The sequence below is a fragment of the Tachypleus tridentatus genome, chromosome 8 (genome assembly GCF_004210375.1).
Source record: "Tachypleus tridentatus isolate NWPU-2018 chromosome 8, ASM421037v1, whole genome shotgun sequence".
Classification (NCBI taxonomy): domain Eukaryota; kingdom Metazoa; phylum Arthropoda; class Merostomata; order Xiphosura; family Limulidae; genus Tachypleus; species Tachypleus tridentatus.
The window spans coordinates 126,015,045-126,041,871 of NC_134832.1; the positions used below are offsets into that span (position 1 = coordinate 126,015,045).

Consider the following 26,827-nt stretch of genomic DNA (forward strand, 5'->3'; position numbering starts at 1 on the left):
AATGAAGTTTGAATGTTCGCACGAAATATATTCATTTTCCATGCGTTTGAATCTTCAAAAACAATATTGTTTCCTGTTACATTTGTAATATTATATATATACTTTTAATAATTCTAAAAAATATTACAGTCAAGCGTGTTATTTTGGATTTAACTACATAAAAGCATTTGTTACATCTCAAAACTGTGACATTACTCATCTTGTATGACACAGTGTTTTGTTATTGTAGATTATTTCACAAAAGGATGTCTGTCCTCTTTAAAGTTAGTGGTTATTCCACTGTATATTACAAATAGGCTGTTAAAACTAAATTTTTTCACAAACAGTAGTAATGTGTAACACATGGACGTTTATGAGCCATAATAAAAAAACTCATTAAGTAATTAAACATCATGAGGGTCTTTGTAAAACACACTATTAACAAAAATTACTCGTCTACTGCAAATGTTATCAAAGTTTGACAGATGGATTAAGACTTACCATTTCATTAAGGTTTAAAGTAAAGAATTGTATGCATTCAAAATAACTAAATTTATCTAACAATTTGTCAGAAAATTGTTTTATTGTTAAACTTTTATGACTACATACTTCTTAACAGAATACAAGGAAAAAAAAGTGTCAGATGAATAATGACTTATAGTTTGTCATGTTTGAAATGACCACCAGAGCAAATGTCATACCCACTGAAGTGATCCAACAAATTCACTTGCATTAAATAACTTTAGTGAAATTTGTTGAGTGAAATATCACTCCAACTTATGGTACTTTTAGTTTTCAAATAGCCAAAATCTGTATGTTTCAGTTCAGTGATACAAAAACAACATATTTGGTTCATTGATGTAACACATGTAGTTAATTTACAGCCTTAAATTTCAATTGAAAGACATCAATTTGTCAGCATATTTTTTTACAGTTCTGATTTTAGCATATTTTTGCTACTAGGTTCCTTTAAGCATCAGTGTTCTAGACTCCTTCAGCCTTTGAAGGTTCATCAAAATTTTCAACTAGATCTGTAAAAAAAAAAAAAATCATAGTTTGAATAATGGTAAGATAATTTCCACAATTAAAGTTTCTGACCTACAAACAAGTTTTAATATAGGTTTCAAATTCACTAGTTAAGTACACATCATAAGATGATGCAATTTTAACTTTAACCTCTTAACTAGAAACTTTCATTTATTGAAATTTTATGCATTTATCCAATTTTATTTTTTGAACTAAAGGATTCTTAGTTTGTTTTGGAAGATTAAGATGCCTTTATATGAGTATTATCTACAAGTATAATACTTCAGTTCAGTTTCATTTATACTATGCATGTGGTATTAGTTATAAAAATTTAAATATTTAATACACTGAATATTTTACTAACACACAGGCTGTAAGTTTAAACTGTAAACAATGATTTCAAGTTTGTTAGGTCAACAGTATTGTAAAATGCTGCCAGTGTGAGATGTAGAAAAGGCTTCTCTATATTGCATAATGTAGTTAGGACAGTCACTTCTACAATAAAATACTTTACCAAAACTATAATGGAAAATTATACACTATGGATAAGAATTTACGTAAACTTAAAAGTGACTTCTTGGCCAAAAAAAATTGCAACACTGATGTATTTCAACTGTTCATAATAGGTTAACTTTACTTTAGCCATGTTGAAGATTTTTAAGGCTACACCTGAGGAAAAAAATTCAAATGTCTTAAAATTGTTAAAATATTAAGTCTTTAGATATGTTTAGTTAATTTGACCTATGTTAGAACTAAGAAACTAGATATATACTCTCACTCTGAACCTAGTGTTGTAAAGAAATTTGGCAAACCTTTAGCAAGAAGTCCAAGTCTGTTATAAACAATAACCAAGGTTTTTTAAAACGTTTATTTCTATGAAAGATTCTTCAGTTTCCAAAGATTTTACTGAGTCAGTCTAAATAAAAGTTGATTTCCATACTAATAATAAAAATGCTTATATTTCCTTTGAATAACCTCTAGAACTCTTAAATTGTTTTATATTTCATTCAAAACTGTAATTTTATTATTTTTCTATCCTAACATTACTGTAAAGAAATCATTAATATACAGAGAAAAGTTTGAATAACATTTTTCCTTTTGCAATGGCTGCAGTATTTATCAGAAAGTTCTGTATCACTAAAGACTTAATATTGTTAATTTTTGTTCATAATTTAACTTTATGGTTTAACTGCTACAATGTACCACTGGGACAATAAATCATGAGACATTCATTAGCTTCTTCCCATATAGCCAGTGTAAACAGTGTTCTAGTTTTATATTTGGCACCGGTACTTCAGCTAGTGTAACTTCAGGTGTTTTATTTTACTGAACGTTTTGTCAAGTAAAGTTGAGAAGTTTATTTTTAAATTTTAGTTACTGTTGTCAAAAGATATATAAAAATATGTAAAAGAATTTCTTGTATTTACTGAATACATGCAATTATTTGCACTCTACTAAAATATCTGACATTTTCCCTAAGCCTAACAGATTTGGTGTTCGAAAGAAAAATTCATTTTAAAGCATAAAAGTATACAAGATATTAGAAAAGAATGCCTAAAAATTATTATGATTTATAAAGCTTTCTGTTACTGGTCAAAGCACCATGTCTGATCAACAAACACCAAGAGTCTAGACAGTTAAAGAACACTGATGGGTAAGTTTAAAATTTATACTAAGAACCTGTTTCTATTGGTTACAAACATGTCAGAAATATAAAGCTAATTAGCAAACAATATCAGTCTCGAGAGAGGAGCAGAGAGGAGATAAGTAGGAAGTTCAAGTTTTAGATTTTTGCTTGTTATGGTACTGTTTGCATTTCTAATTGATTGGAAATCAGGGCTCAGATGCTTCATGTTATGCTGAAATATTCAGTCTGAGACTTTTTTATTTTTTTTTTTTTTTGAAAATGAAAATTTAGATAATTTAAAGTTTATCCATGCAAATTTATTGGCATATATTGATTATAAAGCTCTTTAAATGTTCGATGTAATACTAACAAACCATGACTTGCACACTTTCACCAGGTTGTATGGAAAGAATTAAAATGTTAGTACTAGAAACAATAAACAAATACACAGCACTCATAAAATAGCAAGTAAAATGTAATTCTAATACTTGGTCATTAGCAAAACTCATCTTGAAAAATAACTGATAAGACAAGAGAAAATAAATGCAGTATGCCCTTCTTAGGGTTTGTGTAAAAAATGCACTATACTAAAATACTAGAAATAATATTTGCTATTAAATTTGTTACCTTCAACCACTGAAGTTAGACGGAGGTTTATTTTCATTGTATTTGCCAGCAAGAATTCTCAAAAATGATTGAATGGATTTGGACTATGACCCAACTTGGAAGTGATTAATTTTGTTGTCAAAAGTCAATGTCATAAAAACTCCTATCTGTTAACATGTGGATTGATTTCTCACACTGTTCTGCTCTATAACTCAGTCAAAATGATTGAAATTTGATGAAAATGGAAGGACATATGTAGAATATCATACCTTACTGTTTTGCCAAATGTGGTTCATATCTGTTAGTGATGATGAACATATATTTTGTATTTTTTGAGAGCCAAAAATTATCAATGCTTTGTGACAGAGAAGTTTTCTACAAAGTGCTCCTCTAGTTATAAGTAAGCCTACAAACACTACTAAATAACACACACTGCATTTAAGAGGGAATAAAAATAAAACTAAAAAGTATCAAACACGTTTCTTAGCTTTTTCAGGTCATGTAGCAGAAGATATAGAGAATAAATGGCATTTGCAAAATAGTATTTCATGAAAAACTACACTTATCTTGTTCATTAGTTGGACTTGATGAAATTAAACTAATGGATTATAGAAATTACTGTTATCATTAAATGTCCTTTACGAGAAGTTGTTTTTGTAGTCATTTTTCACACCACGTCTTTTGTGAAAATGAATACCTCCTTGAAAAAAAAAATGGATACAAAGTTTTACTTGATACAACACAAATCACTTTAGCTCAATTTTCATTATAACACAAAGTTGTGAATCAGTTTTACTCATAAAAATACACTGTATAATAAAGTGAGTGCTCACTTGAACTCATCTGAACAGATTTCAGTCTGCAGAAGTAAGACACTATTATGTAATATTGGTCCATATGCAATGTGTATACCTTCACTGAACAGACAGGATGCAGTCATACAGTGTGTGGTCATCTCAAATCTACTGAACAGGTTCAGGCAGCATGAGGAGGGTGTACAACTCACTTGAATGGTGTATATAATTGATGACCTTCACAACACTAACAAAGACAACACCACCCCACTTTTTGCTGTATTGGTACTCATTTTTTATTGCTCCCAGTGGTTTAATTCAAGCAGTGAAAGTTCTCCAATGGTGACATGAGCAACTACAAACTGGTAAGTGGCAAAGTCCTCTTGTGCTCCACCCAAAAAACAGAGGGGGAGAGATTTCATATACAGGAGACTCGAAGAAAGTGTCCAGATCCATACTATACAATGGGTGACCACAAAAGTTTTGCAACAGCTAGCAATGTCTCGTGATGACGAGAAGTGGAAATCTTTGTGTTTTCTTTATGTATTTGTACTTATTTATGTCTGAACTGTTTGCTCCTCTATTAGTGCCTTCTCTACCCATACCAGCCATTTCTAAATTTATAATTTTCTCTAGCAAAGTCTGTAAAAACGTACACCAAACAGCCCAAAAGGAGCCTATCCAGGTACAAATAGTCCAAAAGGCAACAGAGAGAAGTTTGGAGCAGGGAAGGATGGTTCATGAAAAAGGATTATATGGGTTTGGAGCACAAAAGGCAGGAAGTCAATGATCCAGATGGGGATGTGCAAATTCCCACTAAGGACAGAGTCCAGCAAAGGAGCAGAGTGGTAAGGATTGCAGAGGAGAATCGAGTAACAGAGTGGAAAGGACAGGGAAGAAACACCTTCAAGTATCAGTAAATTAGAAATGGATAGACAAGGACATTTCACAGTCAGCAAAGGAGAGAGACAAGCAATGGACAAACACACATGTAAAAAGGATAGAAAGGTGTTAACAGAATAAATGTCAGTCAGGAGAAGAGGGGTGATGGAAGGTCCAATAGCAAAAGACCCATCACTCATATTTATAGATAAAGACTAGGGAAGGGCAAGAAGAAAATGAAATAAACAATACCACAAAAGCAGAAAGCTCAGTCTGATGAGCATCATAATGGTCAAAGTCCGTGTATGTGGCTAGATAGAAAATATCCTCCTCCAAAGAAGGGATACATGATGGTGGTGATTCAAGAGGGGAAGGGATTGGGAAAGGAGAAGTTCAAATAACAATCAGGCCAAGGCAGAATCAGTCAATTAGGACCACAAGAGAAGTAGCTCAGACTAAAGAAGGGGTAAGGGCATCCAAAAGGAGCTTATCAAACCAAGAGCAAACCCATGAAAGACCAGATGGTGTAAAGACCACTCTGTCAATAAAATGTAGACTGACCAAGAGAAAGAATGACCACCATCAACATATAAATACCCAATAAATGACATGCAAGAGCGCTAATCTGATGAAAATGGGCTCAGAAGTGTATGTGTCATATCCCAAAATACAAGGCCCTGGAACAGAAACTTTATGAATAAATAAGACAAAAAATAACAAGAACATGACCAAGTGAGAAAATTAGGCACTGTGATGCAGAACAGGTGTGAGAAGTCCTCCCTACATTTATAAATGTACCTCAATCAGAGAGGGGTGGTCAAAGAAGGAAGATATCTGAATTAAGATGGAAAGGGAATGCAGAAAGTAGAATGAGCATAGTCCAGTCACCATTACAACTCCTTGAGAAGAGACTCACAAAAGAGGAAAATGGACCTCAAATCACACTGCAGAATATTCTGAAGCAATATTCTTATCTAGAAAACGAATACTATAGTTATGAAAGTGAACGTCCTTCAATCCACTATAATGAACCTAGATGCATATCCTATTAGGTTTAATAACACAATAAAAATAATTTGAGGACAACAAACACACAAACCATAAGTTCATAATCTTCAAGCCACACTAAAAAACTTGTAGTTATTCATATGAGGAACATAGCCAAAGAAAGTGGAAGTGCAGCAATCACTTTTGACTACATGCCCAAAGCAGTTAAAACAAACATGTGCTCCATTGGTCCACTTAAATGTGGTTTTGGAAGCTTGCATTCGTGTATAGTTAAGAATTAGTCAAGATGTGTAATCCAGGACACTTTGTTGACCTTTGCAGAAACTTGTTTCAAACAGAAATTATATCAAACAACAATGCATAATGATGGATCAAACTAAATACACTCTGTGATGAAGGAAGTAGTTCTAGAGGCATCACTAGCAATGTCAGTTGTCCAATAAATGTTCCCTTCCTATCTTTGTAAAGTGTGATCATTTGATTACAAATCATTGTATTCAACTCATTCACTGAGCAAATTCTCACCTGCTAAATAGCCATTTCTAGAGGTGGTTTTGAACAAACCATTTCTAAATTCATTTACTTGGGTAATCATAACAGGGTGAACCAAAAAGCTTTTGATGCATATTTTGAATATATGACTGATGAACCAGCAATAGTTCCCATGTGATGTTAACATATTACCTATAGTATTAGAAACTGAAGACTAGGTAAAATAGAAGTGTAAATCTAATATATATCAAAGAAAAAGAAACATCCTCCATCAAATGAAATCCACAATGACAAACTCCACAGAAGCCTTGAGATAAGATTCAGGAATATTTTAAGTGATATTTTTTCCTCAATTGTGTAAGTACTAGCTATAAAGCAACTCTGCTATTTAACTCACCTAATGAAATTAAATCTCCAATCAAGGCTTTCATTATTCTCTTATAGATGAACTATACAACATATTGACAAATCACTTTTAATCAGCATTTATCAAAACCATTTCTTTCTTTCTTTTTTTTTAACAATAACTAAAAGAAAGCCATAGAAGGTATTCACTCCTACATGTACAGAAATTGTCAAGATACCCTGTAAAAATAATAATCACATTTAAATGTCCAGTAAAAAGGTAAAAATAAATTAAATATAGTAAAATACATAAAAGGAAATGAAAGTAAAACAAAACATCATTGAAAAACAGAAAAAGCATAAAACCAATGTTGACACCTGGTCTACAATGCCAAGAGAGAAAGCAGAGTAAGAGAAGTTGTAAAGGACTTTCTCAAGCAAAATGGTAATGATCATAACCCACCAGGAAGACTAACAGGTAAGTACAAGAACCACTGTCAGTCACCTGAAGTTGGCTTTTCCAGTCCTGGTTCTGGATTATGTTGTCATAACAGCAATTATCAAAAGGTAAAATAAGAAAAATGTTAAAAGACATATACCAAAATCATAATAAAAATGAGCCAAATGTCCTGTAAAAAGGTAAAAGTAAAGTAAATGTAGTAAAATTCATAAAAGGAAACAAAGGTATAAACAAAACAGCAATTAAAAACAGAAAATGGCATAAAACCAATGTTGACATCCAGTCTACAAAGTTGTAAAGGACTTCCTGTAGCAGAATGGTAATGATCATAACCTGCCAGGAAGACAAACAGGTAAGTACAAGAACCACTGTCAGTCACTTGAAGTTGGTCTTTCCAGTCCTGGTTCCAGGTTATGTGTCATTATGGCCTGTACTAAAAGGTAAAGTAATAAAAGTGTTAAAAGACATGCAGCAAAATTGTAATAACAACTCGCCAGGATGACTAACAGGTAGTTCAAACAGCAGCATTAGTCACCTGAAGTTAGCCTTTCCAGTCCTGGTGTCGAGTTATTTAATGTTCTGGCCATTTTCCAATGTCAAATTGAACTAGAGAGATTGAGACTCTGAAAAGGGAACCACAATTAAAAAGGTGTAATGAATAAATATCAAACACTTAAATGAGGTTAAAAAGATTAATGGCCATTAAAAAACTAAAAACTTTATCAAGGTGGACAGTGTCACCATTACCAATAACACTGTCCAATGTAACAGACAAACCCTGGGACAGAACATGTTTAAAATAGTGCCGTCGTTGAGAATCATAATGATGGCAAGAAAATAAAATGTGGCTTACAGTGATTTGAGTGTTAAACAAACTACACACTGGTGCATCAGTTCCAGATAAAAGAAAACAATGAGTTAAAAAACTGTGACCAATGCGAAGTCTAGTTAGAACAACTTCCTCCTTCCAAACATTATGGAAGCTAGACGACCAAAGCCCAATATATGGTTTCATTTGAAAAAGCTTGTTGTCACGTTGCTCACTCCAAGTGGACTGCCAGCTGGCATTGAGCCGAGCCTTGAATAAAGGATCATAATACATGTATGAAAAGGCACAGTGGTGATAGTGCCAGAGCAGATAGATTTAGCTGCTATGTCTGCAAGCTTGTTCCCGCAAATACCAACATGGCCTGGTATCCAGAAAACCTGGATAGAAGTAGATGTTAATGAGAAATGGGCCAGTCGGTTTTGAATATCAGTGAGAACAGGGTGTGAGCCAATGAGAAGTGATTCCAAGGCCAGCAGAGAACTAAGGGAGTCAGTATAAATAGTGCAGTCGGAGTACTACTCAGCTTCAAAATGATCCAGGGCAAGAGATATGGCATACAGTTCAGCAGTGAACACGGAAGCTGTAGAGGGGATTCTGAGCGCAACCACCAAACCGCAACAAACCATGGCAGAGCCCACAGAATTACCTGATTTGGAACCATCCGTATAAATTGGAATGGAATGATTGTTTGAAAGATGTTCAGTAAATAAAAAGACAGTACTTCCAATAGGGAGTATCTGCCTTTTTCAGATGACTTAAAGGTCACATTTGGGGACTGTAATGAGCCATGGGGGGGATGGGCTGACCAGTGGATTCTGCAATGTTTTCCAAGAAGAGACCCAATTCATCCAATTGCACCTGGATGCAAAGGCCAAAAGGAGCAATGGCAGATCATCTGTGTTGAAAACGTAAGGCCCACTGAGGAAGGAAAACACATCCCCAAGAGAGATGCTTTGGTAAGGAGCAAAGTTTTGAAGAATACAGTAAAGACAGTTGCAAACGGCAAAGGTGCAGAGAAGGTTCATGAGATTTCACATATAAGCTCTGAACTGGGGAGGTGCGAAAAGCCCCAGTGCAGAGTCGAAGTCCTTGATGATGAATGGGGTCCAGCATCTTTAAGGCTGAAGGTCTGGCAGCACCATAGACCACTGATCCATTGTCGAGTTTTGAACGAATAAGAGCATGATATATCTTTAACATAGAACATCGACCCGCTCCCCAACTGGCGGTAGAGAGGACATGGAGGATGTTCAGTGCTCTTGTGCATTATGGTCAAAGATAAGCCCTAGGAACTTGGTCTCACAAACCTCTGGCAGCAAAACTTCACCAATACAGAGTTCAGGATCAGGGTGAATACCCCATTGGCAGCAAAAGTGCATGCAAACGGCTTTAGAGAGAGAAAAATTAAAGCCGTTCACAGTAGTCCACTTCAGTACACAATTGAGGGCAGTTTGTAGTTGCCGCTCAATATATCTCATGTTCGACGACTCACACTAGATGTGAAAGTCGTCGACATACAGCCCGTTTGCAACAGTGAGAGGGAGTTGTTCAGTGATGGCATTTATCTTTATACTGAAAAGTGTGACACTCAAAACACAGCACTGAGGAACCCCAAGTTCTTGTACAAAAGAACGGGAAAGTGTTGAACCCACACGAACTTGGAATCTCCTGTCCATTAAAAAATTTTAAATAAACATGGGTAAATTGCCACGTAACCCAAATATATGGAGGTCTCACAAAATGCCATACCTCCATGTTGTGTCATAAGTCTTCTCAATGTCAAAGAATATTGAAACAAGATGTTGGCATTTGAGAAAGGCTTCTCTGATTGATGTTTCAAGATGAATTAGGTGGTCTGTGGTGGAATGCTGTTGTCGAACCCACACTGGGTGAGCGAGAGGAGGTTGTTTGATTCGAGGAACCAAACAAGATGAGCATTAACCATCCTTTCTAAGGTCTTACAGAGACAGCTTGTCAAAGCAATTGAATGGCAATTTGATGGAATCTTGGGATCTTTCCCAGGTTTAGAGAAAGGTAAGATAATAGCCTGGCACCAGGCATCAGGAAAAACATTCTCTTGCCAGATCCAGTTAAAAACAGTTAGAAGAATATCAAGAGAAGCAGGAGAGAGTTTGCGCAGCATGTCATAGTGTACATCATCAGGTCCAACAGATCTACTGCCAGACTGATGAAGGGCCATTTTCAGTTCCATCAGTCTAAAGGGACAATTATAGTAAAAAGACAACCAGTTCAAAAGGAAAGAGGTGAACGCTCTGCCCGAGTCTTGATGGCCAAGAAGGTGGAGGAACAAGCAGAAGTGCTAGATACCCGGCAAAAGCTTTCACCTAGAGTATCGGTGATGCTCCGGACATCAGCTACCTCTTGGCCATCGGAGAGTAAGATGGAGAGGGGCAGAGAATTGTAGTGCCCACTGACCTTTCGAATCCTGTCCCATATGACCTTGGAACTGGTGGTGGAAGATATGCCAGTTGTGAACTTAATCCAAGATTCCTTCTGGCTTTGACATCTTACTCACCTAGCATGTGCACGGGCCCGTTGTAAAGTGATGGTGTTTGAAAGAGTGGGATATCTACGGAAAGTATCCCAGGCCCGTTTTTGAGCCTTCTGTGCCAAGTGGCAAGCAGGATTCCACCACGGACAAGGATATTGTGGAAAACGTGTTGAGGTTTTAGGAATACACTGAGCAGCTGCTTGTATAATACAGTCAGTTACCACTGCCACACAGTCATCTATTGATGGCTGATTCACGATGGCAGGATCAAGTTCTGCGAGAGAAAATGAAAGTGGACCAGTCTGCCTGATCCAGTTTCCACCGGGGCATGCGGGTAGGGTGGCATCGACCATGGCCAGTCTCTCTCAAAAGTATAGGAAAATGATCACTGCATAGTGGATTATTGTCAACCCTCCATGAAAAATGGGAAAATAATGAACAGGAGCAAACCAAGAGATCAATAGCGGTAAAGAACTGACTAGGTGCGCGAAAATAAGTGGAAGAACCAGTATTGAAAAGAGAAAGATTGTGATCAGAGAGCATACGCTCTACAGAGCAACCCCTCCTATCAATAACAGCACTTCCCCAGAGGGGATGATGTCCATTAAAATCCCCCAGGATTAGAAATAGAGATGGCAACTGTTCAACAAGAGCATCAAGGTCTGATTGATCATATATCTCTTCAGGAGACAGGCAGAGAGAACAAACAGTGATGGTATGACCTAAGGAAATACGGATGGCTACGGCCTCCAAGGGTGTGTTGAGTGACAAAGACAGGGTGGGCACATGCTGATCAACCAATAGTGCCACCCCTCCATGTACTCGTCCATCACACAGCATGTCATTTCTGTACAGAGAATACTGCAGAATGGTGACTGTATCAGTAGGTTTTAGAAATGTTTCTTGTAAGGAAAGACATACAGGATGGTAGGAAGCAATCAGTGTTTTGATATCATTCAGATTAGAAATCTTGACAGTTCCATTGTATCAAAGTGGCCATTTTTAATGATGGCTGGAGAACCCTTCTCTTTACGACCATTGGGTCGATTGGGCAGGTCTTTGTTGTTGGAAGGGGATTCCAGTGACTGAGGATGCGAACGAATGATTGTTTTGCATCGTGGGGTGGGAGAAAAAGATGTATCAGAAGAAATGCCTGTATTTGAAACAAAAGGATGTGGATCTTGAGACTTGTTGGAATGTATGGGAGGAACAGAGATGGGTGTAGAAGTCAATTCATCAACCTTTTTAACCATGGAGGTCAAAAGGTTTTTCATTTGCTTTGAAAACAATTCTCTTGGAGGCACAGAGAGATCTGTGTGCACTTCCACTGTAGTTGTGGAACAAAGTGCAGCAGCATATGTCCAAGATGGAGTGGCAGACAGCAATTTCCGAGCCTCAGGATAACTAATGTTATGTGTCGTTTCCAAATGCTGCACCTCTTTTTCCTCCAACCATTTATGGCAAGAATGAAAGTTGGAAGGGTGGGAACCATTGCAGTTGACACAATGTGAGCCCGTGTGACACTCATAGGCATCATGGTCCTTGCCACCACAATGAGCACATGTCAGGGAACCACGATAGGACGTCTTTGAGTGGCCGAACCTCTTAACATTGGAAACATCGAAGATGGTTTGGAATGCATGGCCGTACCCTGCAAATTAGATAACCTGCCTTGATGGTGGTAGGTGCATGTGGTGATGTAAATGTCAAAACGAGGATATTTGTCTTTGCAAGTGGAGATACGCCTCACTGGAGAAACTCCTTGAGTGGAGAGACCAGCGAGAATCTCTGACTCGGGGATGTTCTTCAAATCCCTCTCAACAATAACTCCTCGCGATGAATTCAAGGTAGCATGAGGGGTAACCTCAATAGGTACATCCCCAATTGCCTTTGAATTCAAGAGGAGTTCACTGTGTTGGGATTTGGATGTTTTAACCAGTATGTCTCCAGATTGAAGCTTCTTTACTGACTTTGGAGAGCCAGCAAGTCCCTCTAGTCCCTTCTGAATAAAAAAGGGGGACATTTGCCCTAAAGATTTTTTTGAAAGATAATGTAATATAAGAAAATGGGGTACAGGTGTTACAGATGTTGAAGATTGCTGCTCAGAATCTTCAAGATGTGGTCATTTACCTTTTGACTGTTTTTTCATTAATTTATTTAAATTTTTTGTTGAAGAATCTATAGGAAAAAAGGAAAATTTCAGTACTCACTGACCCCCACCCACCATGAAGCCCTACGAGGGGACACACTACAATGTCATGCAAGGACATTGCCACAATGCCAGGGTTTTGTGAGCACTATACCCAAACACCAGCATCAGACACAATGTCCACAACACCCGTTGAGAACTTCCAACTCTGGTACTTGGTTGACTCTAGCCCAAGTGAACCACCCGAGTGACCTAAAGGCCGCCCATCTACAGGAATTCAAGGCCAACGTGGTGTGTTGGGGTTGGACCCCTCAACCATCAGGATCCTCTCCTCCCCTTCACGGGTTGCCATGCACAGCAAACATGTGGGTGGATGTTTAGATCCCAGAGAAGTTAAACTGAAATAACAGAACCTTCCCTGGGAGGTCCCCTCACCATGTACAGGTATCCACACTGAGGGGATGGGATTCAAACCCGTGACCTCAGATTGCAAGTCAAGCATCATGACCTCCAGACCATGCTGAGCCTCAAGTAATGTGGCTTACTTTTTCTGTCATTTTCTAAAAATATTTCTCTTCATTTTAAACATTCAAATGCTTCATTATTGATCAGAAAGTTCGATTTGCTAGTCAATTTTAACTTACCTACTCTTAACATATTTTTATATTGTATTTTGCTGACTGCAATAATCACACACACACACAAAAAAAAAAACAATTGTAAAATATTTTAGTTAAGAATTGTTGAAACAGAGTTAGAATTATTATTTTTACTTAAATGTTGACATGCGTAAACTTGGTATCTCAAAAATCCTTTGTGGTGTGTAAAATATAATTGTAATCTTAATTAAAACATCTACTACAATGTATTTGTTTTACATATAGCATGATATTCTTTATATTTCATACTGACATTCTTTCACAAACATTAAAGTGAAATGAGATCAACATAAAATGCAAGTTTTTCAGTTCTTATCAAAGAATTAATCTTTAATTTTGCAGTCACATAATAAACTTGTTAATAACCACATCAGAGATATGAATTTGTTTGTACACTTTTAAACTGTGGAAAAATAACTTCCCATGTTTCAAATTAAAATTAAAGTGTTTTTATGCATAATAAGCAATCTGCACTGAGCCCACCACAGGAATCAAACACTGAATTGTAGCATTACAAACCCTTCTTAAGCTTTTCACAATACTATTATTATATTAAGACTAAACGAGAATGGTTTTAACTATGCAAATTTCTTTTCAGTTTTTGTTATTAGTTTTCAGAGAAATCCCATTATCCTTCCTCTAAAATTTACTTAAATGTTAGAAAAATATTTTGAGGACCTTTTGCACATTTTATAATTTCAATTGTTTACATAAACAATTATTTTCACCTACAAAATAAGGTTTTTTGTTTGCTTTTAGCAATTACAATTTGAGGGAGTATTTTTTGTTTCTTTCTTTGAGTAATATATATATATATATATAAAAAAACTTTTAACATCTATATTTACCAGGAACTTCATCATCATCTTCATCATTAACTCCAGTATTTTCAGCCTGATCACCACCAGCACCTGGCAAGTATCCAATAAAATCATCACTAGAATAGTGAGTAACATGAAACCTAACTTATAAAAACCTCCTCACAAAATTAAATAAAAAAAAAACAGTGCACTTAAGTCCAAACAAAATTACTGTTAAAAATAATTTAACTTTTTAATGTGCATTATACTGACATTACTAAGCTTCTAGAGAATATACTTCCAAATACTCAGGCACACTGAATATATTAATACATGGTCCTACATTAAACTTCATAAAAAAGTTGTTCTAAATTACTATAATGAAAATTTATAGAGAAATAAATATTTACTGCATATACTTCACCCAAGATTGTTTTGTTTGTTATTGATTAGTAGCTCAGAAACAAATTAGTATTAAAATTTTAATATGTGAAAATTAATACTTCTTACACAAATTACAAAAATAAATTGAACTAAATCTCTAAACATTACTATCAATATTATATATACAGGGAACAAAATCAATTTAACAGATAAAATGTAAATCCAAAAACAATCAAATTAAATGAAGTATACAGCTGAAATATAAATGAAAATCTATGTAAAAAGCTGAAATCAATAGCTGAGAACTTTATTTGCTTATGTAGTACTTATATTATACTTTTATTATTTACACCACTGAAGGTAGAGATTTATTTTCACCCTGTATTTGTCAGCAAGATCTTTCAAAAATGGCTGAATGGATTTGGACAAAAGATAGTATAGCAATGGACTAAAACCAAACTTATTAGTGATTGGTTTTTGAAGTATCAAGATCATGAAAAAAAAAATATATTTCTATCTATTAACACAGGGATTGATTTCTTTTTTACACACTGTTTGTTCTATAACTCAGTTAAAAATTACTGGAGACAGAATTTGATGGACATGTGTAGAATATTATTTCACATTGTCCTATAAAAAATTTACAGCATAATGACAGATAAATTTTCATAATTTTTGAGTGCCAAATATAATCAATGTCCCTCTACTTTTGATCTGTTTTATGCATGTCTGATTCTAGACTGTTGTTTCACTGATAAGGCTATTTATAACTTCAACTTCAGTTATGCTGATACATTGTTTACAGACTAAACATGGTGAGACTGAACATTTTTGTTCTATCATATTTTAAAACTTACAATTATTTCCCACATACACTTCAATGTACTACTTTTAATTTGTTTAAAGTCAAATAATGCCCCATCAAAGTTCTAGAGCATAAAGTAGTTTTTTGTTGAATTTTGCATGTTAAAAAAAAAACACACCATTTACGATAAAATTATGAACATATGTCAAATCAACAAATCTTCATATGTTAAACATTTGATACAACTGACATTTAGATACTGGAATAACTGAAAAATATTTTTAATATTGAGAAATACACAAATCACTGCAGGAGCTCCAGAAGGCCAAATTACTCATACAGAGAAAAAAAATAAATAAATTTCTAAACAAGATATCACAAATGTTGGCATTTACTTTCATCACTTGATACTGCAGAGAAGCATTCTTACCCACTGAACTTTGGATATCAGCTAGCCTCTTCAGGTGTGTCAAACTTTCTGCACCCAGTTGGTTTAATATGCCTGGTAGCATGTCTGTGATTTCTGCCCAAAAAATGTGTTATAGATTAAGGTGTAGGTCAAATCAAAACAAACAGTATACAATAATCTCCTACTTCAAGACAAAATAAGACACACATACAAAAAACATATATAATAAGGAACAAACATGATAAGTTTAATAGAGGCACTACTACTTACGTTTTGGTTCTGCATGTCCCGTGATTGCAAATGTGTTGGCTGTCAGAGAGGCTTGCACCTTGGGATTGTTAAAGTGAAGCACTGTTCCATCATCTTTAATCATGTTCACCTAATGTGAAATGTATAGTGACATTAATAATTTAACTTGCAAAAAGTTTCTTTCTTGAAAACATTAAAAAATACGTCTAGTTGTTCTACAAACTGAACATGTAGTTAAGTTAACAAAGGTGTTGAAAATATGCAGGATTTTCTACAAATATATTTTTCTTTTGTTATCTAAGAATCTTTCATGAAATGTGTGTGTGTAAACGTTTTTTAAGCAACTTGTTGGCATCAATAGATACCTCATTGAATCTTTCTGATTATCACAAACAAGGTTTATTTGATTAACAATATAAGAATTATTTTTATTCACCTTCAAATCACACCCACAAGTGAAATGCAATATTCAAACAAACTCCAGGATACAGATTAACAACAAATAAGTGTATATGAAAACTTGTTTTGAGTTCAAATTTAATGTAGCTGATATTATTTCATTACTCTCTCTATAGTATTGTGTTTTAATATATCTTAACATTAAGAAATACGTGGCTGATATTACTTGATTAATTACTCTAGTGTCACGTTTTAATATATATTAACAATAAGAAATTAAGAAATACATAGCTTGATATCACTCAATCAATTTCTCTGGAGTTTTAATACTTACACTGGCAGCATGCTATCTTAAATGTAAATTTTCAATCTCAAAGAACAGCTGTTGCCATGATAATGTCATCACTACAGATAACACTACCAGTTTGTCTTGGAACCTTGGTTTTATTTAGACATAAAAACACTGCTGTATTAAACTAAAACTGGCAAAGTTGATAACTGTTTAACAGCATCATGACATGATGTTTGAGTTGTAAAAATACAGATTAGTTAGCTTTGTCTTAAAATGCACCAAAATAATAAGATGCAAGATTATTTTGTTCTCAAAGAGTGAGTGTTTTCACAAATAAACATATCCACAGAACTAAAAAATTTTCATTAAGGAAAATTCATGGTAATGTAATATACAGTGCTTATAGACAAGAAGTGGCAGTAAAGTTAATTAATGTTACACCTACATTAAATTTTACAGTGTAATATCAATTTCTCTTTGTAGTTTCATGCACCTCAAGCCACTATCTGATCTAAATAATTCTAAATAGTCCTTAAATTCTACCCAGCTGAAACACTGGCGATAAAATCTTTCATACAATGATCCTGACTTGGAAAATACACGTGGGCTCTACATTATGACCTTTTCCAACAATTTATTTGAAATATTTTAAAACAGTTTGTCACTTGTCAAATTTAAATCTAAAGGCTGTTCATCAGCAAAAATATTAAACATCCACTGAAAATACTACTGACTTTTATAAGTTGTCTCAATAGCCTTGAAATAAGCAATTGACTTTTATCAGTTGCCTCATAAAGTCAAGTTAATTTAAAAACACGAGGCCTGTTGGTCCATCTAGGCTGTCTTATCTGCTACACTAGACTAAAATAACACACAGCTTTGTAACTAAAATATTTATCAAGCCTTCTTTTAAATTAATACATCCATCACATCTAAAAGACAACCACCCAGTTAGGAAAAAAGTTATATTTGTGTACTCTTGTATTACCATCCTCAACATTAAATACAAAAAATGTTGATGCATCAACACCATCAATTTCCTTAACAATTTTATAAACACCTCCATCTGATCCCCTCTAATCTTTCTTTTTCAAGAAAAATACATCCAGCAGTATTGTCCTGTCCTTATGACAATCTTTCCATCCTAGTAGCCCTCTTCTGAGCCCTTTCCAACAATCCAATGTTCCTTATAAGACAAGAAGCTCAAGACTGAACACAGTATTTCAAATGTGACCTAACCAGTAACTTAAAAAATGAAATAACATCCTTAGACTTGTTAAACATTTCTATATTTATGACTTCACTAACAACAGCAGACTGCTTGAATGAGTCAAGAGACTGTTCAACCAGAACAGATTCTTTTCTTCTATAATGCTATTGAAATTATTCCCACCAAACTTATAATTCAAATTACAGTATCTCACATGCATTTATTTATTATAATAAAAAACATCTGCCATTTATTTGCCCATTTCATTAAATACCCCAAATCATTTTGTAAAGTAGAAATATCCCCCTTACAGCCAGTAAACACCCAAAACCATAATATCAACACATTTAAGGAACACATTGACCATTGTTTCACAATGTCACTGATGTAAATCAAAAACAAAAAAGGTTCTAACACTATTCCTTATATTTTGAGACCTGCTGCATTCATGAGAAAGAAAAAATTATTTGGCTGAATAACAAAACAGGTTTTAATTTGAAAAAATAAGCAATTTTGGGGTAAACATTTGGTGCAGACAGTGTGAAATAAATTGATATTTTTTACCTCTTCAATTCCAGGTATATTATTTACAGATAATTTTTTCAGTGAACTCTGAAGTTTCTTATCATCTGTAGTTGAAGTTCTGTGAACAACCTTTTTCTTGCGACGAGCTGTACCCTAAAAAAGTGTACAGCCAAACAAATTTAACAAGTCAAAAAAGTAGAAATGTTATATTGACCAAAAACTAAATCAATGATCTAAATATGATCAGATAAGTAACATCATGAATATAATTCCTTGTCACATTAATCTCTGTTTACTCTCCTAAAAAGAAACAGGAAATGCAAACAACCTAGTTTGATGTTTGTAATCTAAACTTTAACTATGGGATCTCATAAGATCATCAGCTTTTAAAAAGGTTTTTCTAGACTATTTATGTACCAAATTGTTTGCAAGACCCTTTACATATTACAGGATTCCTAATAAAATACAAGTTACACAGAAAGTGTAAACAAAACATTGTCTCTCAATCAATCCCAGTAATTCAGAGATGCCAACTATTTCAAATGACTGAGCATAATGATTGTAGACAGATCCATTTATCATTTGCAGCTACTAGGCCTGACCAATGTCTCTAAGCTGTTTATTATTATATTATTATTATAACTTATTATTTATTACTGCTATAAATTGCTCATTTATGACTGTATTTTGTGTATTTAATAAATAAATTTTAAAAATTCTTTTGAAATTATGTTTTTTATTTTTTATTTAGTTCAGAGTAACAAACATACTGGTAAACAACATTGAACATGCACAAACAGTAAGCAGAAAAAGCCTTTGTGTAAGGACTAGTTTATGTTTATGACACTTATTGTAATAGTTTTGTAGCTGTTGCAGCCTTTGCTTTCATGAGAATGCCTCTGGATGGTTGGGAGTTATAACAACATTGTCCATTTGACTGCATACACATCTTGTGTGTTATAATACTGCTCAAAACTGAGGTGCTCAAGTTTGGTCAGAACTTGCTTTTGTTTTTGGTCACTAAACTAAATATCCTTTCACTGTCAGCATTAGAATGGAAGATTGCAAGAATTCCAAGCATAACCCTACACAAAATGTCATACTTATGGTTGCTATTTCCATCCTTAACTGTAGACAGCTGAACCCAAAACTTTGTCAACATTCAACTGAAGGTCAGTTTCTGAGAAAGTATCAATTTGACAGTTCAAATATTGCCCTTCCAACTTGTCAGTAGTGTCGTGCTCATGTGTATTGACAAGAACAGGATACCTGTCTGTGAAGAAGCGTAGTGAAGAGAAATCTTTGCTGACTTTCAGTTTTGGATCAGCAACCTCTGCATGAATCAGAAGTTCATCATTTAGAGGGAAATGTTTCATCATGTAATTTGTAGCTGCAATATAGTATTTCTTGACACTGGTGTAGAAGCTGATCAGGTCCAGGTCCTTTTCATATTTAACAATGTATCCCTTGGCAGCATTTCCAATAGAAACTGCCTCATCAGACTTGTATAATGATTCATTGTTGTAGTCAAGTTCAGTGTTGTTGCCTTCAAGATATTCTGGCTTGATGTATCTTACAAGTATATTTTTAACTTGTATAATCAGAGTTCTATGCATAATGTGTATACAAGGTTCTTCTCTTTGCAATATCAAATTGGCTTGTTCAAATAGAGGAATTGCAGACTGAAGAAAAAGACAAAATAACAAGTTCATTTTTTTATCCAAGAAAACTGTTAACTTATCTAACTTGCTTTGTGCATAACTTTTCTTGGTAACTTCCTTGCTAGTTTTTGTTTTCTTCTCTTTTTTCATTTATTGTCTCTTCTTTAGTTCAAGGTCAGACTGCCTAAACATATATTGAGTTATATGAAATGTTTCTTTGTCTGTTTTGGGAAACTGTTGTCTTGTGTCCCTGTGTGGCTGAGAGGGTGTATTGACTGTTAAAGTCTTGCTGCCTGACTGAGCTGCATGTTTAGATCCTTTTGAATCTAGTTTTTCCTTTTCACAGTGAAAATACTTCTTCAATGGCTTCCACATGTCCAATATATTCTGTTGAGGCACACCCCAAGTGATAGCCATCTTGTGTTTACAAGTTGTAGAATTTTTCTTGTTTCTTTGTCATACAATCCTTGGAACTCTTTGAAATGTTTTCTGCTAGCACTTTTGTCCAAAAAATAGTAGATATCTATCAATATATCAGAAACTGGGCAGGACAGTTCTCTGGAAGCTTTCTGGGCAGCAATATTCATGAGGAGACAGGCACAGCCCATGAAGTAAATGCTAGGCTGTCATCTTGAGATGTGTCCCATCACACCTTTACCTATACCAGACATAACTGAGGCATTGTCTGAAGAAAAACTAAGACAGTTTTCCCATGGAATTTTCCTCTGTCAGTTCATGGTCCAAAAGCTTGAAAATGTTCTCTCCCGTTGAAGCTTCTTTCCTTTCCACCATTGTCAAAAGAGAACAAAATTTTTCCAAGCAAAGGGTCAAGATATCGTACAACCACTGGATACAGTTTTGAGTCATCCATGTTTGTGGATCCATCTGTGGCTAAACCGTAAACAGTGTTAGTAAGTATGCTTGAAATCATTTTGTCATCTTCACAACCCAACATTTGTACAATGATTGTAGTTTTGGTTCTAACACAGCCATATTTTTTTGCTATATCAGAGTCTTGGAACATTTTTCTGAAAAGATGCCCTGCATGATCGACTACAGCTAGGGGTAAATTATGAGCAATGACGAATTGCGTGAAAATCACTTCTGCATTTATGGTTTCATATTCTGAATTCTTACTCATAAATGTCGTTATCTGCATCATTTTTGTCTTTGCCTCAGCCTTTTGTTGGTGAGATGCCAATTTTGTATGTCTGGAACAATCATTTATCTCACCATGCGCCACAGAAAAATTGATGTGACAAATTGTACAAAATAAATGACTGTCACTGACTTTTGATGCAATGACTGGATATTTTGCACTATACTCTTTTGTAAATTTTTGATTCACAGTTTTAGTCCTTTTAGATTTGCCAAAAACAAGACAATCTGGTGAACGAGGCCTCTATTTTTTTTTCCATCTTGTGAGCGATCGTATTGGTTTTTCTATGCCACTTAGAAAACAAGAAATACCCATCTACGTGAGCGCTGATTGGCTGACAAGCACTGATGACGTAACTATGAATTCTCCCATGTACCTAGTATGGAGAACAACCGCACTCAAACTATTGGTAGACGTCGGAGATACAAATATTTTTTATTATTTCAAGCACAAACATGATTATCATAAGTAGCCATTTGGATTATGTCTTTTATTTATTATCAAAATTTATTTGTATCTCATTAGAAATTTTCTTTCATCCCTTTTAAGCCCTGGGGGAACCATTTATCACTTTATTGTATAGGCCTATAAAATATATAATAATTTGGGAGTTGCAACAAGTCGTAATATTTGTCTGTATGAGCATATAGTTGTAATGTATGCAAAAAAATCGTCATGATTACGCTGAACTTGAAATGGTTGGCATCTCTGGTAATTAGTACTGAAATTAATATATTTTACATAGCAAATGACTGATTTCATCCAATTTTTGTCAGTTCTTCACAGCAAATGTTGTAACAAACAAAAGCATAAAATTTATTATTATTATGCAATATATGGACTGAATAAGATATAAAGTTGGCAATTTCACAGTTTAAAAATAACAAAACACCAGTCTTACTGAAACAGTATCTCACTTAACTAAGATCATGTTTATAAAGAAAAAAGTTAAACTTATGAAATACAGATACTGACAATTATCTTTTTGACAAATAAAGTGTAATGAAAAGAATCATTGTTCATAGTTTGTAAATACTTCAAAGCTATTACCAGGTATTGATATGTTTTGTAAAGATTCCACAATGTGTCCCTGACAATTATTATATAGCATGTGAACATATTTTATAGTGAACAGTAGAACCATTTTTCATTAACTTCTATATGCACTTATTTTATGTAAAACAAAGAGTAACAGTGTCGAAACATTGTTTGCTTCTCTGCATAAAAATTTCCTCAGCTGTTTTTACATATGTATTTTTCTCTACAAGTTGGTTTCTCATCATCACTAATTAGTGTGTATATATATTATAAATTGGCAGAATTAACTCAACATGTTTAGAATGAATGTACAAGAACATTGTAACTTAACTTACACACCGAAATACAGCAGCAACAGATAGGCCATTAACAGCCCCTTCAATGATTATTTCCGACAAATGAATACTATCTGTTTTTCATAATAGTTTTGGAAGGATGTTATGTTCACATGTTAGAAGAAAGAAATTATAATGTGCCAGAGCACTGCAACATTCACCAGCACAGATTTCAGGCTATGTTTTACTGATAAGTATTAACAGTGCTCTGTACATTTGCTATTCAATACACACAGGTCCATAGCTTTGTTATAGCAGGCTACGATACATTATATGTGAATAATAGAATCTTCAGTCATACTTTATGACATATTTCCTTCCCACAGTTACTCAAAGTACCTGTCTCTCATTAGGACATATGGACATATTTTATGATGCATTATAATACATTCACATTTCTCAGCAAATACAACAGGATCAGTAGTTAATACCAAGTGACTAAAGGCAGCCACTGAGCAAGCTGAAAAGTGTACAGATAGACTGGTAATAAAAGACTAGATTACCTTTTTAAGTTCTGACTAAGTTAAATAAAATATTTACTCCTCAACCAATAAATGTTTTTAGTTTTATGACAAAAATATTACATGACAAAGAAATATAAGTAACTTTACTCTCATAACAAATATCATCTGGTTTAGGATAGCATGCAGTTTATGCTAAAACAGGATACAATGTACCAAAAACATGTTTTGATTATTTTATTACCATTATCTACACACACACATATATATATAGTAGCATGAAACTAACAGGAAGTCCTATATAAAAGAGAGCTACTATTTAGATTAACAATGATCTTTACATTTCTTGCACTTGTTGTACACATTGCACTAAAAACACTTCTAAGTTGAGAAAACAAAACAGACTGAACAGGAAATGTTAACTCGTCTATATAGAACCCTTGCCACCAGAGCACTAGATGCAGATGTAATGATGTATAACAAAGTCCTATCTGTTTGTAACAGTGATGTTTATAAAAACTACAAACAAATCTTTAAGTGATAAAAATTACTCCACCTCATCATTAGCAAGCTTTTTTCAAAACATGAAATTATTTTGGTTGAATTATTACATCTTCAGCAATGAAAAGTGTATGATTATTGTGTGTCAAATTTATTTCTTTAAAGTCTGGCTGGTACTACACAGAGGTAAGACAAACCCTGAATAAAGGATCACACTTGTAGCTTTCCAAAAAGAATGAAAACAAGTCACCAGCATTCCACAAATCATCTAATTAAATGTATGAGCTAAATACCAACTGCCACAAGCTAAAATACATTGAATATTTTAACTGTTAAAGTAACAAGTTTCATATGAATAAGTACATCTGCTACTACTTCACTTATGCCTTGTATTGTATCACAGAACGAACACAGTAACAGTCAATTTTTGTGTGTGTGTGCAAAAGTCATTATCTCTACTTTAAAACAGCTTACCTTTCCACCAATGCGGACTTGAGCTTGCAACTTGCTTAACTTTTCAGCATTCATGACTATAAATAAAATATTCAATTTAGATATTTATTGTGTCAATGAACTTTTTTTCTATATAGAAAAATTTGTTGGCAAAAATTAAAATAATTTAAGCTCTTAGATATTCCTTATCTACTTTAAAAAAAATGTTATATTGACTTGCTATTCAAAAATATTAAGCCAGCACTAAGACAACAGACAAACAATTCTTCACAATTTTAATTGGGTTGGATATTGAAAGTACCAGATACAATTGCAAAACTTCTGCAGCAATAAACATGACATCTATACAGATTCATTGAGAATGTAAAAATGCAATGGCCATAGTCTTTATTTTACCATTACAGCACAATATAAAGAAAGACAATTATAAAATATGCTTCAAATAAAAATTACTTTTATTCATTAAAAGTATTTGTGGTGTTTTATTGACCAAATAAAAGTTACAATTTCAGAAAGTTTTAAGATTGAAAAATACTATTAATATGTAATAATTATTTTACAATTCTGTTAAATTTTCAGGTTATCATAATCACACTTTTAATAAGCAGATCTATTTTAAAAAGCTTATTACTGGCTTTTTTTTTAAAACCAAAATTCTAATTCTTAATCCAAACCAACCATGACAATAAGTGATTTTACATTTGTGGAAAACAGCTGTTACATTCATCATTCTCCCACATGAAAAAATTAGCTTATATTAACTAAATGCATTTTCTGACTCATTTTCTCACACATTATCCTTTGAAATAGATTTCCAATTATAATGGTTTATGTTGACAGTTTAGATTCTTCCATATATTTATTATAAGAAAATGAAAGGTTAAATATTGGTGGACTGGCATTTCAAACTTAATTTTGGCTATACATATAACCTTTAGCAAAATTTTATTGTTCTAATGTTCTTTTTTCTTCTGCTATAATCTCTTAAATAATTTGATATAAATTTAAATATTAACAAAAACTAGAACATATGCTGAAATGAGGAACTCATACAGCTTGTGTACTTTATATTCACATGTATTGGAAATACCACTAGACTTTTTAAATCTCCTGAGAGAATGAATAAAAAACAAATTAATGTACTAAATTTAATATAAGAAGAGGAATTTCAAGGTGCATAAATAAGTTTTGAATAATAAGAATGGTACCTATATATTGAATAGTAAGAAATAGTTTTAACATAAAAATAATTTTAGAAATCATGACTCAACTTTGGGAATTAATTCAAATTAACTTTGGAAAACTAATACTTTCTAGTGCAGTGTGAACATGATTTAACTTATGAAGCTCATTTATTAGTTTCAGATTAATCAGAAATCTAAATCAGCAGATGGGTATGACATTTGCAATTTTAAGGCACTTTGTGATAAATTATTTCTCAGTATGTTCCCCTTCACAAAAGTACAATTTCTTTAAGATACTTTTTTCTTTGTACTAAACACAGGGCTAAATTTTTAGTTCTTTTTTAAAGTTTTCATTTTCTATTTGCTTGTAAACAATTGTTGCATAATTGCATAACCATACTACATTAACACTTAATAAAATACCAGAAAATTTCAAATACTGAATAAAAAATTGCAAATGTACAACTGATATGTAGTACAACTTCATACATTAACAATTTAATTTATTAAATGCCACTAACTCTATCTCTCTGTACTACAGACTATATAGTAGTTATGTGCATGGAGCAAAACTTACCTCTCCACCAATCTATATTGTAAAGTTAAAATATTATGCTGTAGTAACACTACCTTATACCATTGGATATACAAATAAATAGTAATACACTAGCTTATGTAACAATTTTGTGTATGTTTAATATCACATTATCATTAGAAGTTATAACCAACTGCAATACGAAAGATGGATCTTTTAAGTTTAAAGCTAAGCCTCAATTTTGTGTAACACAATAACTGTATACACAATGAGAAGAAAACATTTAAAATAAAATTATTTTGAAGCTTTATCATTTACGTATGAATAATGCTAGTGGCTGATCCTCAAGTTCCAATTATCTGAGTAAATGTTCAACACCTAAATTAACTAAAGTTACTGTACGGTAAATTAAAACAGGCTCAAAAAAAAAAACCAAAATAAATCTGAGTAAGTGTTCAGTTTTTCAAATTAAATTTAGTTGCAAAAATTCCATCGAAAATTACAATTAAAAAGTAATTTACTTATAAAAACAGTTATATTTTAAATCCAAATTACCTTCTTTGTTCACATAAAGAGAAAATAAATTCCTGAACATACATTAATGGATATCAAATAAAATATTAAATACCTACTTTTTCTTATGATGAAAGCGTGACCAACACGAGGGAAATATGGCGTAAGACAAATGGAAAAGCGCCCTCTCTATTAAAAATAGGAAATAAGTATCTGATTTTGATCTTACCGCTATTCGTTTGAGAGTTTAATATATACCCGCAAAACTCGGCAAAGGATATCTGTGCTAGCCATCCTTGGCCCGGCATGGCCAAGCACGTAAGGCGTGCGACTCGTAATCCGAGGGGCGCGGGTTCGCGCCCGAGTCGCGCTAAACATGCTCGCCCTCCCAGCCGTGGGAGCGTTATAATATGACAGTCAATCCCACTATTCGTTGGTAAAAGAGTAGTCCAAGAGTTGGCGGTGGGTGGTGATGACTAGCTGCCTTCCCTCTAGTCTTACACTGCTAAATTAGGGACGGCTAGCACAGATAGCCCTCGAGTAGCT

General features: G+C 33.8%; 1 protein-coding gene across 2 annotated transcripts; it reads right to left on the reverse strand.

The window, feature by feature from the left end:
• Positions 1–81: 81 nt before the first annotated feature.
• On the reverse strand, positions 82–26,502 carry LOC143223436 (transcription factor BTF3 homolog 4-like). 2 transcript variants are annotated; one of them, XM_076451422.1, is made up of 7 exons: positions 26,401–26,502; positions 24,071–24,126; positions 18,481–18,594; positions 16,037–16,145; positions 15,788–15,880; positions 14,217–14,279; positions 82–1,010 (listed from the first exon to the last, which is right to left on the reverse strand). In XM_076451422.1, exons 2-7 carry the CDS (start codon positions 24,122–24,124, stop codon positions 964–966), a joined length of 480 nt encoding a protein of 159 aa, XP_076307537.1. In that variant the 5' UTR covers positions 24,125–24,126; positions 26,401–26,502; the 3' UTR covers positions 82–963. The 2 variants fall into 2 exon arrangements, with proteins under 2 accessions (XP_076307537.1, XP_076307536.1); XM_076451421.1 differs by having other exon boundaries at positions 26,324–26,407.
• Positions 26,503–26,827: the final 325 nt, after the last annotated feature.

Excerpts from the sequence above, each read along its gene's own strand:
- LOC143223436 (XM_076451421.1), bottom strand. The coding sequence starts at position 26,363 with ATGTTCAGGAATTTATTTTCTCTTTATGTGAACAAAGAAG. Across the intron at positions 24,127-26,323 it reads TCTTTATGTGAACAAAGAAG|TCATGAATGCTGAAAAGTTA; the intron begins GTAATTTGGATT and ends TTTTATTTATAG. Across the intron at positions 15,881-16,036 it reads GGGACATGCAGAACCAAAAC|AAATCACAGACATGCTACCA; the intron begins GTAAGTAGTAGT and ends TTTTTTGGGCAG.